The sequence below is a fragment of the Bacillus rossius genome (assembly GCF_032445375.1).
Source record: "Bacillus rossius redtenbacheri isolate Brsri chromosome 4 unlocalized genomic scaffold, Brsri_v3 Brsri_v3_scf4_1, whole genome shotgun sequence".
NCBI classification, from domain to species: domain Eukaryota; kingdom Metazoa; phylum Arthropoda; class Insecta; order Phasmatodea; family Bacillidae; genus Bacillus; species Bacillus rossius.
In genome coordinates this window covers 31,247,851-31,263,165 of record NW_026962010.1, presented here as the reverse complement: position 1 = coordinate 31,263,165, position 15,315 = coordinate 31,247,851, and the positions used below count along the sequence as shown (strand labels likewise).

Sequence of the window (15,315 nt, the reverse complement as noted above, 5' to 3'; positions counted from 1 at the left end):
CTGGAATTATAGGTTTCCAAACATTCTCTAGGGGGGATTTGGAGTGAGATACATAAATAAAATGTCATCTTCCGAGAGACTATATAGTCTATGTATACTGTGTTCCGGTGGTAAAACAGATAGTTTATTATGAATTTTGTTGCAAAAATCATCGTCTTTTTGTGCGTTTTTCAGGTTACTGAAAACTTCTTTTAGTTTAATGTTATTCTCTATGGCCGAAATTATTGTGTTGGCAACTAAAAATTCTTTCGATGTTTTATCTTTGGCATGAGGATTATCAAAAACGTCGGGTGCGCGACTTAGGTAATCGGCGGCCATATTGTCTTTTCCTTTGACATGTTGAATAGTTATGTCATATTCTTGGATTAGTAGACACCACCTAGTAATACGACTACCAAAAATTGTACCGGCTTTTAAACATGTCAGAGCCTGATGATCTGTCATTAATTTAATAACTTCTCCAAGGAGCAGATCTCTAAATTTTTGTAAAGCCCAAACTATTGCTAATGCTTCCTTTTCCGTAACGGTATAATTTCTTTCCGAAGTATTCATTGTTCGGCTTGCCATCGCGACAGTTTTCTCTAAACCGTCGTCGTCACATTGCGCCAATTTCACTCCTAAAGCATAGGCTGATGCGTCCGTGTATAGTAGAAAGGTTCTACCCTGAACAGGATGATGTATCACATGTTCTTTCAGGAATATTTTTTTTAATTCCCCAAATGCATTTTGTTCAATTTCGGACCAAAACCAATATTTATCTTTCTTCAATAAACTAAACAAAGGTAAAGCAATTTTCGCTATTTGATCAGAGTAGTTTCGATAGAAACCAACAACTCCTAAAAATGCTCTAAGTTGCTTTACGTTTCGTGGAGTAGGAAAATTTGTGATAGCGTTGAGCTTATCTGGTGCAGTTCGTATTCCGGATGGTGTGAGAATATGTCCTAGAAATGGTAGTTCTTCTCTACAAAATACTGACTTGCGTAACTTGATCGTCATTCCGGCTGCTTTTAATTTAGAAATTACAATATTAATATGTTGTACATGTTCTTCAAATGTCTCAGATGTAATGAGGATATCATCCACGTACGCCCTTGCAAATCCGTGGCATTCTGGACCAAGGGTAGCAGCCAAACAACGAGTAAACTCAGCTACCGCATTGCACAAACCAAAGGGCATTACTTGAAAAACATACTGTTGATTTCGGAACAGGAATGCTGTATATTGTTGTGAGTCTTTCCTGAGTGGGAATTGCCAATAACCGGCCGATAAATACATTGTCGTTAAAAATTTGACGCCTTGGTATAGTCTTAAGATATCTCTAGTATTCTGCGGACTTTCGCGGTCTCTTACAGTAATTTTATTGATTTCTCTAGCATCAAGACATAATCGTACACTGCCATCCTTTTTCCGTACACAAACCATTGGGTTCGCATAAGGGCTAGATTCTCGCTTTACTACTTCCCATTCTAACATAAGCTTTAAATATTCTTCGGCTTCCGACATGTACTTGGCTGGGATTGGATATGATTTCCTATGGAAAGGTTCACCTTGTTTGACAATAATTTTGGCTTCGTACAAGGTATTATAACCTGGTTTATCAGAGAATACCGCTAAGTGACCTGATAACAAGTTGAAGAGTTCCTGTTTTTGCCTGTCTGAAAGAGATTGAATACTATACGCTACTTGTTCAAGGTCTTCTATAGTAGCTAGTAGTGAATCTTGGCTAGCGACATTGAGAATACGGTGTTTATGTATTTCATGCTGCAGCAAGTTTATCATTTTATCGGATAATTGCCATTTAATTGCCGTAGTTGGTTGTAGACTATCAGATACCATAACTAACCATCCACCAAAATCTAGTATAACACCATAATGTGTTAGAAAATCCGTACCTAATATCAAGGGTTTTGCTAGTCCTTTAACCACTAATACATATGCGAATTTTGTTTTACCAAATCCCTCAATAGTAATCAAAGCCTGTTTATTTACAACAGGGCTTGCACGGGAGGTAGCTCCTAGAACTTTTACAGTAGGTATAGGTATGATAGGTACTTTAGCTCCAGTATTTTCTATATCGAAACAGGTTTGTTCGCTAATGCAACTGATTTCAGCTCCGCTATCCAATAATACCGGTGTAAGTATACCACAAATCCTTAGATGTATCTCAGGACAGTATGCTACATCGTTTTCGGAAGCAGGTTCGTCATCTTGTGCTAAAAAATCACGTTCGTTCTCCCTTATTTTGATGTTACAGACTTGTAATTTTAATTTTGTCAAACTTACCCCTTTGTTGTAACTAGTGACCGGTGTTCGGGGTATCGTATCACCGATCTCTACTAGTTTAACTGCATTGGGTTACTGGTAATAATGGTAGGTATTTCCCGCGTAACCATTGAATCCGATATCGCTTCTATGCCCTGCGGATTAGCATAGTAGACTGCAGTATTAATAGGTTCTTTCTTCTGAAACTGTGTAGAAAACTGAGTAGCTGACCGATCTGGTTTAGTATAAGCATTTACATGATCTCCTGGTATGGGGTTGTTATGTATGTCATTTCTCGACTGATTAATCTGTAGTGAGTTACAGTGATTTCTGTTTAGAGCTTGTGTGTTTTGTGTAGGCTGAGGTATGTCGACCGAACGATTTTCAACAGTTCCTTCATAATATTTGAACACGCCTGCTTCGTTCCTATGTGCATGTTTATTTTCTCGCTGTCGAGGTGATCTAGAATGTTTATTCGGCGATGTCGGTGGAGTATTGTACGAACATTCGCCGCTCCAATTCCTTTGTGGTGTTGATTGTGGTCTATCATGACTTTGACGATATTGATTTTTTTCGGGTATAGTGTACCAAGAATCATCCTGTTGTTTTCCAGAATCTTTTGAATACCGTTCTCGCTGTCGGGGATAATGTTTGTGGTTATTATACCACTCATTCTGATTACGTTTGGGCTTGTTATTACGCCATACTAACGTATTAACTTGAGGTGTGTGACGAGTGTTATTTTGTTTATCGCCCTCATTGCGACGCTGATTCCAAGGCTGGTATACAGGGTTAGGTTTGGTATATATAGGTCGTTGGTTCTCCTCGCGATCGATGTTGTTCGTTCGATTCTGACGATCTAAACGTTCGTAAGCTAACAATTGTTCTCTAAAATCCGAAATATTCTCGAAATTTCGTCCGGACAAATGAAGCTGGTATCTCATTGGTAATTGTCCTAAAACCATTGCTACAAATTCCCCGTCGTCCATCTCTACATCTAAATATCTCGTTCGTTCGAACATATCACTCAAGTGTCCCTCTAACGATCTATTTCTCTTTGGATCAAATTTTTCCCCGTGTAACATCGCACGTAGATTTCCCTGTAGTTTCAAACTCCAATATTGATTTAGAAATAATTTCTTAAACTGTTCGTAAGATGATATGACATGATGATGCACTTCCCACCAATAGTAAGCTGTGCTCTTCAAATTGCTACTTAAACATTTTAATTTTTCACTTCGGTAAGGTTAAAATGTGATGAATACTCTTCGAACGTTTGCAAAAATTTTCGTGGATTTTCGTGAGATTTAGCCGAGAATGTGGGCTTATCCTCCACCCAATGACGTGAAGGATGGTTCAAAACTGATGTAGGATCAATCATCACAATAGGTTGTCCGTCAACTGTATGCACTGTTTTCCCTCGCGTTTCATTGCCCGTGATATTACTGTGCACAGGTATAGATGAAAATGTAGCACGTGTTTCTAATGGAATTGTAGTGTCCGAACTCGCAGTTGGTAGGTCTGCGCGTTGTAGTGAAATTCCTTGAACTCGATTCTCTAATTGCGCGATTCGGTGAGTTACTATTTGAATTTCGTCTGATGTATCTGTTTTGTGTTGATTTAGTTCCGTACGAACCTCTGCAAACTGATTTTCCGTAGTCCGAAAATACTGCGAAATCTGTTCCTCTGTTGTACGATTTGCAGTTTCTTGACACGTTGCCTCGGTGTTGACTAGGCGTTGATTTATGTCGGATATCTGTTCATCTACCGTTGTGAATTTAACCTTTACCGACTCGTTAAAAGTCCGTACTTCATTACGGGTTTCGTGTATTTGCGAAGCGAAATGTTGTACGACTTCTGTCATTCTATCATTTACTTTATCAATTTTATCAGCTAGCTTACGCGTTAACTCTTCCGACTGTCTACGCGACTCTTCCAACTGTCTACGCGGCATCTCCTCCAACTGTGTACGTGACTCTTCCGACTGTCTACGCGACATCTCCTCCAACTGTGTACGTGACTCTTCCGACTGTCTACGTGACATCTCCTCCAACTGTGTAGTTAATAGTTGTGCGATTCGTGTCCAGTCGTCTGCATTAAGTGTGCTAGTAACATTACTCTGTGTATTAGCTGTGGGCCTAGAAATATTTACATGTTCCGTGTCAGTTTCAACTCTTTCGACCTGTGGTTCTATGACAATCCCTTCACTAACCTCCATGTTTGCGATAGTGTTCTTGTCTGCCATGTCGTTTGTCTTGATAGTTTTCTGATAGGTGGGCCCTTCTCTACCGTTTTCTCCGTTATGTTTACGCCTCAAGAAATAAGTGGTTTCATCCATAGACATTATCTTTACCTATCCTTGCCTGCTAGTTATCCTGTTTCGTGGCCCCACGTTGGGCGCCACTTTATTATCTCTGTAGAACGTGGTATATTTAATTATTGCAATTGGGCGCCTAATTATATATATATTTTAAAAGTAATGCCAAAGGTTAGGAATTTTGACGTAACTAGTTATACCTTCCAAAATATTAGTTTTTTTATTATTACCTTGACTTAACAGAACAAGCGAACATAAATGACATCTATTTAGGTAATCAATTAGTCTCATATATACTATATTAGTGATAGTTATCTGTATGCGGACATATATTCCTAGAAAGCCAAAATCTAAGTAAAGGTATTTCATACTAGTAATGACTCGATTCACGTAACCTTACGTCTAGTTCAGTTGTTCGGAGACACTGCGAACTCTGCAGCACTGGACATCTGGATAGCGGTAACCAGAGACAAGGACGTTTTCGACCAGCTGAAAACTACGAATACTACTGTTCTAGTTGTAAAATTAGATGACGACAGTCCAGCATCCTCCTCTGATCCTGAAAAGTCTTTATAATTAATTTGAAACGATCTCACCGACGTAGACCACATGGAACCTTGGATGTATGGTTATCATGGTTGTGATGGGAACTCAGGCCTCAGAATTCTTGTGACAGCGACTGACGGCTCCGACCATCGTCCTTCAGGGATGGAAAGTACGAAGATTCGAACCCAGGATGGTCATGAATGTAGATATCAACCGAAAAGTAAGTTCATTCTTGAAGTTCGGAAAATCCATAATTCTGTCAAATTAATGCAGAATTTCATGAACCCAACTTGACGTCTACCAAAATAACGGAACTCCGCTGTAGTCTCTTCTTGTGAGCTGAACGGAAATGTAAAGAGAAGTACGACCCTCACTCAGTACGTATCTTCCTATCCAGATAATTTTTTTTTCTTATTTTATTTGTTTTTTTACACATCCATATTCCAAAAACCACTATCGAACGAATACCTGTTTATAGCAACCATAGATGAACTAACTAAAGCTGGAATTGAAAATCCACAGACTTATGCAAGTAGGAATAACGAGAATTTAAACCGCGCTAAAATATAGTCATGGTTTTATAAATGCATAGATAAAATAGCTTTGCAATAGCATCATTAATTAGATTTGAGGCTCTCTATTCACATCTTTCTCCTACTGTTTTTAACATAAAACCTTTTAAATAAATTACATCAATTTTGCACTCATAATCTCATAAAAAAAAAGGAAAAAGAAAAACTGTAAACATAGTGACGGTTTACAAAAGTTATAAGTTTTACAAAAAATTTGAACTGATTTGATAGTGTTTCTTCTAAGGGAGTAATGGTTTTTTATAACTAACCCATATTTATATAACCCCTTTAAAAACAGTTCTTCTAATCAAAAAATGTTTTAGACTAAATTGTTAGATCAAAATTAAAAGATTAACAAAAAATTTGAAAGGATTTGGTAGTGTTTCTACTAAGGGCGTTTTATAAATTATTTTTAATAATTCGCCCTTATTTTTTGACCCCTTTCAGAAATTTTTCTCTAATCCAAAAATTTTTAGATAAACGTTTTAGATAAAAATCATAACAATAATACAAAAATTGCATAGATCCTAAGTTGTGCCTACATTGGGAGCTATGATTTTTTTTATTGTCCTAAAACCCTTGTTTTATCAACCCCCTGCAGTTATGGTTGGTCGTATAAAAAAATAGCTAAGACCAAAATTCATTGCATTACTTGTACAAATTTTAATACATTCAAACGAATATGATATTTCTCATATTATGGGAGTTATAGCGATTTTTCGGCTTTTCGAAAAACCTTCCCTAATTCTACCACTTTGGTCAGATATTGTCTATTATAGAACTTGATCGAGATTTTCCACTTTCAGAATTTATTTATCAGTTTAGAAGTGATTGGTAAAAAATTGCGGCAGTTATCGTGTCCACAAATTGTATTTGAGGTCTATGGACCATGAAACGAAAAACTATATAAAAAATTTCCCATAATTCGCACCGTGGGTTCGGCTACAAAAGGTAGTATTTACTTGAAATTTACCTAATAACAATCAGTGTAAATCGTGTCAGTAGTAATAAATATGCTGTGAAAGAAATTTCGTGAAAAGTTGCGTATAGAATTAGGATTACAAGTAATGCGTACTACATAAAATATAAAAATTCATTCTAAAGGTAAAATTGTTTATTCGTCTAGGTCTGCAAATTATGTGTAAACAGTTTTGGGGGAGCATTGTTTAAATCCTATTTTAAATAATAATATTACTCAAAATAAATTATTAAAATTTTACGTTTGTTTCATTTTCCATGAAATCTTAAAACATTGACAAATTTGCATTTGAAAAAAGAAGGGGAGGAAAGTATTTTCAGTACATAGTTGTAAGTTTGTATTGTAAAAGTAAATACGCAAGGAAGACATTTAAACTGAATCTGTTTGTAAACACCAAACTGAATTTTCCTTATGTGAGGTTATCCTGAAATTGATGAAGTAACATGTTAAGCAAATATGTAACTCGTTGGATCACATATTGTAGAACCAAATGTATTGTTATCATTAGTTTTGCATGGATTTAACACAAAATTACATAAATTAAATATGATGTATTTGTTAAGTAACATAACAAGTATGCTGACAATATTTTAGTGTTCTTGTTGTATTGTTTTAAATGGAAAATTACCATGTTAGGTTTAGTCATTGTTTTCATTTAAAAGCGAAATTTTTCAGAGTACACCATCGTGCCAGTTATCAATTGTAATATATTGACATAGTTTGACATAGTCTGTAGTCTTGTTGTAAACTAAATACGTTAAACAAATTTTCTGGGCATAAAATTTCATAAATTGTAATTCAGTTTCTGTGTTATCTTATAATAAGCACATGATAAAGAAAGATAAAAAAAATGCAAAGGTCTCGTTGCGACCTCAGCTTATCATCCTTAATTAAAGTAGTAAAGTAGCATACCAAAATTCGGTGTGTAAATAAATGCATTTTTGTTGCCAATTCCATTTGATTTTTTCTAGTGTTTTAGTTGCAGAGCAAATCGAAAACAAAACATCATTATTTCAATAGTCAGTCTGCTAGCAAAAACATCCCAATTGTAAATATATGTGGTAAAATTATGATATTGTATTAACACAAATAATACAAATAATTTGTAACAAAACGTAGAATTAATGATGTGGTAGTTAAATTGCGTGAATGAGCCTACGGTGAACCTAGCATCCAACCAAATAGTGGTCAGTACACACTTCGAACTTTCTTGTACGAAAATGTGTACCCTTAAATATTTCGAATGCATATTTGGAAGTTGTGTTTGAACCAGTTGGAGTTTATTTGCTCAATATTAATTGTTTAGGCTTAAGGGCCTACACTCGTTCATGGGATAGACTTGTATACCATTTGAAGCCAAAAGCTTGTAATGGCATGAGTTTGTGTGTATGTGTGTATATATATAATTACGAACATTCCGTTGATATTGTAATGCAAAGGTAGAACTAACATAAATAAACCAAAGAAATACTACCGCTTACGCAAGTTAATTAAACAATAAATTCAACTATAATTTTTATGAGTGCTGTTGATAACGTTCCAACGATCACAATATGTGATAACCTGTGATCACGTTAACAGTGTCTCTTCTCTTACACACATTTATATATTGTCTTCGCAAACCCAACGTCTTTCAGAAATGATAAAAACTTTACGTCCATTATAGAACGCACAGTATGGCATATTGAGGAGTGATAACTGACAAAATCTAATCTGCCATGTTCCTGGCAGCGTAGTGGCTCTAGATTGTTATGTATTTAACTATATGCCCTCACCACTGACCTACACGGTATACCCACCCACTCTTTGTACCATGGCTGTTACCCTGATGATGGAGATTACAATTTCTGGCGAAAGAGTAGCAAGATTAACAACATTAACATTGCTTTAATCTCTAAGTTGAGTCACTTCAATACATTACGTAAACATAATTGTAATAATATAACTTTATCATGTCACGAACATTAAAAAATATAAGAACTAGTGGAACGCTAGCTTTTTGAACTGAAATAACATTGGTAAGCATGCATTTTAAGAACTTTTGTCTTTAACTTCCGTTACGTAATTCTCCATGATGCTTTCAAATGTTTGTTTCAGAAAAGTTTTAATTTACAATACAGTACTGTGCAGACTTAAATTCAGTCAGACATCTCGGTCTGTTTTAATTTGCACACTGCCGTTATCATATTAATTAACGGCCAGACAGAACTATGAAAGCATCCTTTGCAGTCAGTGCTGCAAGTGATTGGTCAAGTAGACTGTGAGTTCTGCATATGTATTTAAATCTAATTTTATCAACTTATTGAAGGGAGGTGAATTATTTTATTGTGACAGTGAATAAGTGCAATGTTACAAGTACAAGTTCAAGGCAAGGAAATGGTAAACACTGCATCAAAACACACTCATAATAACACAAAATGGTTCATCGGGACACGACTAAGCTTCAAGGCGGGGCTAATAGTAAGTACAATATCGACCAACTTAGCAGCTTGGTACGCTGTTGATCATATCTAACATTGATAATATTTACTCAGTCACTGAACTGTTCATTATTGCTACATTCGTTTAGTCTTTGAATATATATTCAAAGGTTTAGTCACGAACTATTTATTGGTTGCCGCAAAAAAAAAATCTGTTCCCACAAAATGTATTTTTCTCAATATAATAACTGTAATGCAAAGGGGCCAATTTATAATTATGCTGCTTTTCAAAAATGTTCTGTGGTTATATCATTTCTTGAAAACTCATGCCAGTTTTGCGCATCTGGCGAGACAGCTACAGGAATACGGAATTGTATGATCGATGCTATAGGACTTATTATAACAAAGCGTGGGCGAACCGAGCATTCAGACTAATACTATGGACAACACAACGACAGCACTAACAAACACAGAAGTTTTTCAATGACAGTAGTTGCGACGTTTCGGGAACTGACATCTGTTCCCGCCATCAAGCACAAACAGACTATTTGTGCCTGATGTCATTGAAAAACTTCTGTGTTCGTTAGTGCTGTCGTCGTTGTGTTGTTCACAGAATTTTTTATTTTCATCGTTGTGTTTGTGTGTTTGCTGCGTTGTCCAGTTTTTCTGTCTGCTTGCATCCAATCTGTCTCACTTTATGTCCACTGTGTTCGTCTGTGTTTAATACATTTTTTTTTACTAAGTTGATTCCCGGAATTCTATTGCTGTCTAGTTTTTTTGAGGTTAAATATTTGGTCTGTGATGTTTTCGTTGTATTGTCCATATTTATTTTCCTTGCTGGTTCAGACTGTGTTCGAATACATCTGACTCGGTCTTGTTTTTCTTTGGAAATTATTTTTTCTGTTTTTAATATTTTATTTATTTATTTGGTTTTCGGAGGATTTTACATGACTAACAGTTCAAAACATAAATGGCGTATGTCCAAAATAATTCACTAAATCGTGGTTGTTATAGTAGCTAGTATTACAACCAGGCACTCACATCGGCGCTTATTGTTATTGTAATTTTTATGCTATTGTAAAAAAAAAACTTTTTTATTTTGTACATTTTATCCTTCTGTTAAATATTTTCGTTTTGGTGCTTACTGTTCATTTGTTCTGGGGTATGTTTAGTTAGCAGTGTTAGAGAAAAGTGTTTTGTGGTTCGAATCTTCATAGAGACGCGGTTTCTTTAAAGTTAACTAGGGTCTATTTTCTTTAAAATTCCATTAACATATTTTTAGTAAATAACCAGATATATAAAAAAGTTTTAATTGTAATTTTTTTGTAATTTAAATTGTTATAGTGTTATTTGAAAGCAGTGTACTTCGCCAGTGTTCAGGCCATATGCACTTATTTCAGATGAAAACCAAGATAAATTTTTTTTCCAAATAAATGGCAAACTGTCGTTGAAATTAATAGTGTAGTTAGGATGATTATATAAAACAATAGAGACTTCATTAACACGTGCGTTACAACAATGCCATAACAACAACTTCCGTGTGTGGTATTAATTTTACGAAAATACAGCAGTACGCATTCAGAAATGTTAATAAATTTAACTAAAATACACATTGTACACTAAAATAGTTGCAGCAAAGTCTTAGCATCGTTAACGAAGTGCCTATTTAGTTACGAGCAGTTTTCTGGGCAGAGTGATACATTTAATTTCAAGTATGTACCTACTTTTTTATGAAACGGCTATGCAAGTAATGATTAGGCCTGTTTGACCGTGACACACAAACGTATACGTATCACGAATAGGGAAACGTAAGACCCTCTAAGTTCGTTCTACATTCACACGTAAGTGTACACATATTCGCATCCGCAAGCATAAGAGAGATGGAGAAATGGGCAATGCCGAACTCTTGTGCATGCATTCTTCCATGCAGCTAATAGCAATGCACTATTTTATCACTACGTATACCATGTACATGTCCATTTTATTCTTGTTTTTGAATAGTCATGTTAGGGTCCGCGGCGGTCGAGGGGTCAGACCCCTCGCCTCCCACCAAAGCGATCTGGGTTCTATCCCAGCGGGGCAGAAACCCGGAATTTCGCATGTAGGAATCGTTCCGATTTCGTGGTTGGCGGGGTTTCTCGGGGATCTCCCGTTTTTTCCACCGCCCTGCTCATTCAAGCGCTTCGCCATTGCAGGGCTTCATTGCTTTCGTCCCTTAGGGCACGCAGATGTCTACAGGCGCCCAATAACAAGTCTGCACTCGGAGTACAATACCCTACCCTTAGGTACCTTCCCCATACGATATTTATGTATTTGCTAGTTGTTTCCGCTTTATTATTTAAGACGTCATTTCTTCTGTCTGGAATATCAAAAAAAGTCTAGTTTGGTGTACACCTCTCTTTCGGGAATACCAGTTTTGAACGGCTAAAAAAGGCTGGGTAACGACAATGGCTCAAGTGAAAAAAAAAAAAAATTGTCAATAAACAAACAGACGTATATTTGCGGCACACTTTTAACGAATGGAAATATTTATAATTTTTGGAGCTAGATTAAGCTCGAAATTCCGACATGTAATGCCTTCGGCATGTCGGTTAATCTACATACATCGTGACTTTAAAACCGGTGGATCTAGCAATGATTTTATGAAATCTAGGTTGTTTACCTTGTTTGTTATGTGTTAATTCACACAGTTTTATGTTTTTATACAGTATGATATATAAAACTTATTTCTTTAAAACCAAAAGTGACATTTCAGTACATTGATAAATTTACCGTGAAATACAGACAAGCTAATTGTTTAAGTTTTATAAAAACGAAGCCAAATGTGTTGTGTATAAATGCATTCTGAGATGTAAAATTTACAGTAAGTGATTAATCATACATTAGCGTACATGTGGTACAATATTTGACATATATTTTTTTAAGTGCCCAGACACGCGAGAGTAACAAGCACCCAATCAGTTACGTGAATATGACATACAGTGATATGCAATACAACCAGTCACGAAATCTATTCGCGAAATTCAGGCGTCTCTAATTATAAGCCATTTGACTAGTTAAATACATCAAACAGAAGTCATCATGCACAATTCAACGTAAACTAAACATAAAAACCGATGCATGTTTAAAATTTCACGTTTGAGCTTGTTTACAATGATGTTGCGTGACGTCAACATTTTTTTACGCTTATTGGCGCAAGTTTTTTTATGTTTCCGTGAAATCCGTACACTGTAGAACGAGCTGACGGAGTACCGTAAATGGTCGTCTTGTGTTTACGAGATGCGTTACCGTTTGATTACGTTTCCGTGTCATTACATAACGGGCCTTAATGATAGCAAGGTTTACTGTCACTGGCCATGAAGGCGTACTGAGAGTAGGGAGGCAGATGTGTGAGATAAACCAAATTGTAAGTGAACAGGGAAAAATACGGTAACGTTAATAAAAATTAATGTTAAAGAATTCAATATGATTACTAATTAAGTAATTAGCTCTTTGAACATAGAAGCTGTTGATGCAAGTTTCTTTCGGCTGGCACAAGGAAATTGAACGACAGCACTGATATACTCTGCACTTCCGTGGTTCAGTGGTCAGAAAAAGGCAGGTAACAATGCACTGCCCCCTTTCCTGATCTTAAAGAGAGATAAGCGGCTTAGCGCGGTCTCGCCAGTCCCCACTACGAGCAGGTAGTACCTGGTTCAGGGAAGTTCCCGCTGCTTAATCCTTAGCAGCACTGTTCAGCGCTCTTCAGCGCGTATTATTTTTAAACAGCTGCGTGTAAACTTCCAAAAACAACGCGAAATTGGACTTTCAACTAACCTTCGATTAGAGTTTCCAGGCAGTGCACAGACATATGTTAGGTATCAAACGATGCAGTATTCTTTCTACTGTATAATAGTTTAACTTACATTTTGATTCGTCGAATACGAACTTAGGTGGAAATAGTTTCACAGACGTCTGCACTCGCTACGTGTGAAAAATTGGTAATATTAGCTGATCATCGTTTGTCTTTCCCAGATATAGCTCTGACATATTTTAGCCTTAACAAATATCCATGGTGCTTTGTCTCTATAAGGGCTTCATCCCATCTCTCTACAATATGTTAGTAACGTGTAAAAGGCGATTTCATAAAAGACTGCACTTCTGCATTATGCAGAGATTTATAATTTAATTATTTTATGATAGAATTATTGCACCTATTAACACAAAATTTTATTTTAGTAAACAAGAAGGTTACATGCATATATAGTTAACGCGTCAGACACGAGACTTTTTAAAATTCTCTATAAAACTGCTTTAAATTATTAAAACTTAAGGTTTAATATCTCAATTAAAATGTTATGAAAAATTTCGAAACTACGTACAGACAACAACAGTAGCTAAATAAAACTTTTGACAAAATTTCATTCCAATCTGCAGCAAAAAATTTAACTAACGCTCACTCTTAACAGGATGCATTGCACTTGTCCTTCTGTCGTAAAAACTAAATATGGTTCAACAGGAGGCATGTAATAAAACATCCTAAAGCAAAAATAATTAGTTCTTCAAGAAAAAACCAGCAATGGAGGTTGCCAGAGAATATGTTTTCTTTAGCGCTGGCAGTATTGTCAATAACAAAATAGCAAAACATTTTGAAGGATTTGAAATTCTTCATGAATATTTGAAGTAGAACAGGCTTAATATGTTTGTTTTATTTCCATTTTGTGTCAATATTTTTTTGTGAACTTGAAATCATCTGGATCATTAATGTAGATTGTTTATCAAAGACTTAAATACACATATTAATAATAAATATATTTTCTGTATACCAAGTTAAGGGACGTTATTTCATATGACTTCCAATCCCGATAATCCAGTATCTTTCCCGATCAAAATAAAAAAGCCATTGCCGTCCACCTCTAAAAGTAAGAGTTCTTCTGCTTGCAGCATGTTCTGACGAGAATGTGTTTGTTGTCAGGATGTCCCCCGACGGCAGAAGCACTCCTGTATGGCGTACTGCAGCTTCAGAAGAAGGTGAAGAGGATGTCGACCCTGCAGATGTGGTATCGCAAGTGAAGGAGTACCACACAGCTTAGGTCTGCATACAACTTGTGTGCACTTGTACAGTTCACGTAAATTACATGTTACAGTGTATTCGTGTTATTTAATTTTGATTATAAATAAAAGTGAACAGTTTCTTACTGTTTAATAAATAAATATATTGTACATACAATATAATATTATACATATTGCAATACATACAATATATTATACAGCCAGAAGTCTTACGAGCTGTCAGTACGAGAGTGAATAGCAAGGAGGATTGCCACAATAGAGTAATGTGGTTACTATTCACCATCATAATCTGTAAACTCTACTCAAACACCCTGCTGGGAGTAGCGTTTGTGTGTTTAAACACTTTTTCAAAATATATTACGTAATTCCTAAATATGTACATTATCAAAACTATGCTCTCCCACCAAAAGAATGTCCAAAAAACAAAGAATATAAATAATTTAAAGCAAAGTTGAAGAAATGGTGTAATCAGGTTACAGAGTCAAAGTATCTAAATTTATTTTGAACGGTTAAATGAAATATAAATTGACTGAAGTTATGTTAAGCATACAGTGGCAATGAAATGTTTTTTTAATAAAATTTATTATCAAAAATGTTAAATAAAATTACAGGTAAGTTACGAGCACACACACTTACTAAACTTATACAAACGGACATGTAAAATGTAAATAGCCAATAAAACTGCAACAACATTAACAAGCCTTCGATATAAATTTTAAGTAAAATAAAATACTTTAATAAAAAAACTAAAGTTCTTTTTATTTACGCCCAGGCTTCTTATTTTATTTGCAAAAGTTCTATCCATTTGACACGTGCATATTATATTTCTTTAAAATATCTTGTTTGTCACAGCAAGGTTAAAGTTTAAGTAAAATGTTACTAAAAATGTCTAAAATGCTCTTAAAAAAAGATGTTCACAAACTTTGTGTCCTCGAGTTATATTTGAAATTTAAAATAACTTGCAAATAAATATGTTGAGTGCCGATAACTGCTTTTACAAAAATTTAAGTCTTATGTTCATGCAGACTGACGGTGGGTTAAATGGATGAAACAAATGCTGGAGTTCATAATTCTTCAGGGGTCTTAAAAATAGAAGGCTGACATCACTTACTTGCAGTCTCGTGTTAGGCGGAGCGCAAATTGTGTTCCATCCTGACACACGCAAAC

The 15,315-nt window shown here is 35.5% G+C and overlaps 1 protein-coding gene across 1 annotated transcript in view; it reads left to right on the top strand.

Annotated features, from left to right (window-relative positions):
* LOC134541510 (NADH-quinone oxidoreductase subunit B 2-like) overlaps positions 1 to 14,289 on the top strand; it is a 43,632-nt gene extending 29,343 nt beyond the window's left edge. Inside the window, exon 6 of the mRNA XM_063385010.1 lies at positions 14,051 to 14,289. Coding sequence (XP_063241080.1) covers positions 14,051 to 14,148 — 98 coding nt within the window. The 3' untranslated portion in view covers positions 14,149 to 14,289. The remainder of the gene's footprint in view (positions 1 to 14,050) is intronic.
* The last annotated feature ends 1,026 nt before the right edge of the window (positions 14,290 to 15,315 follow it).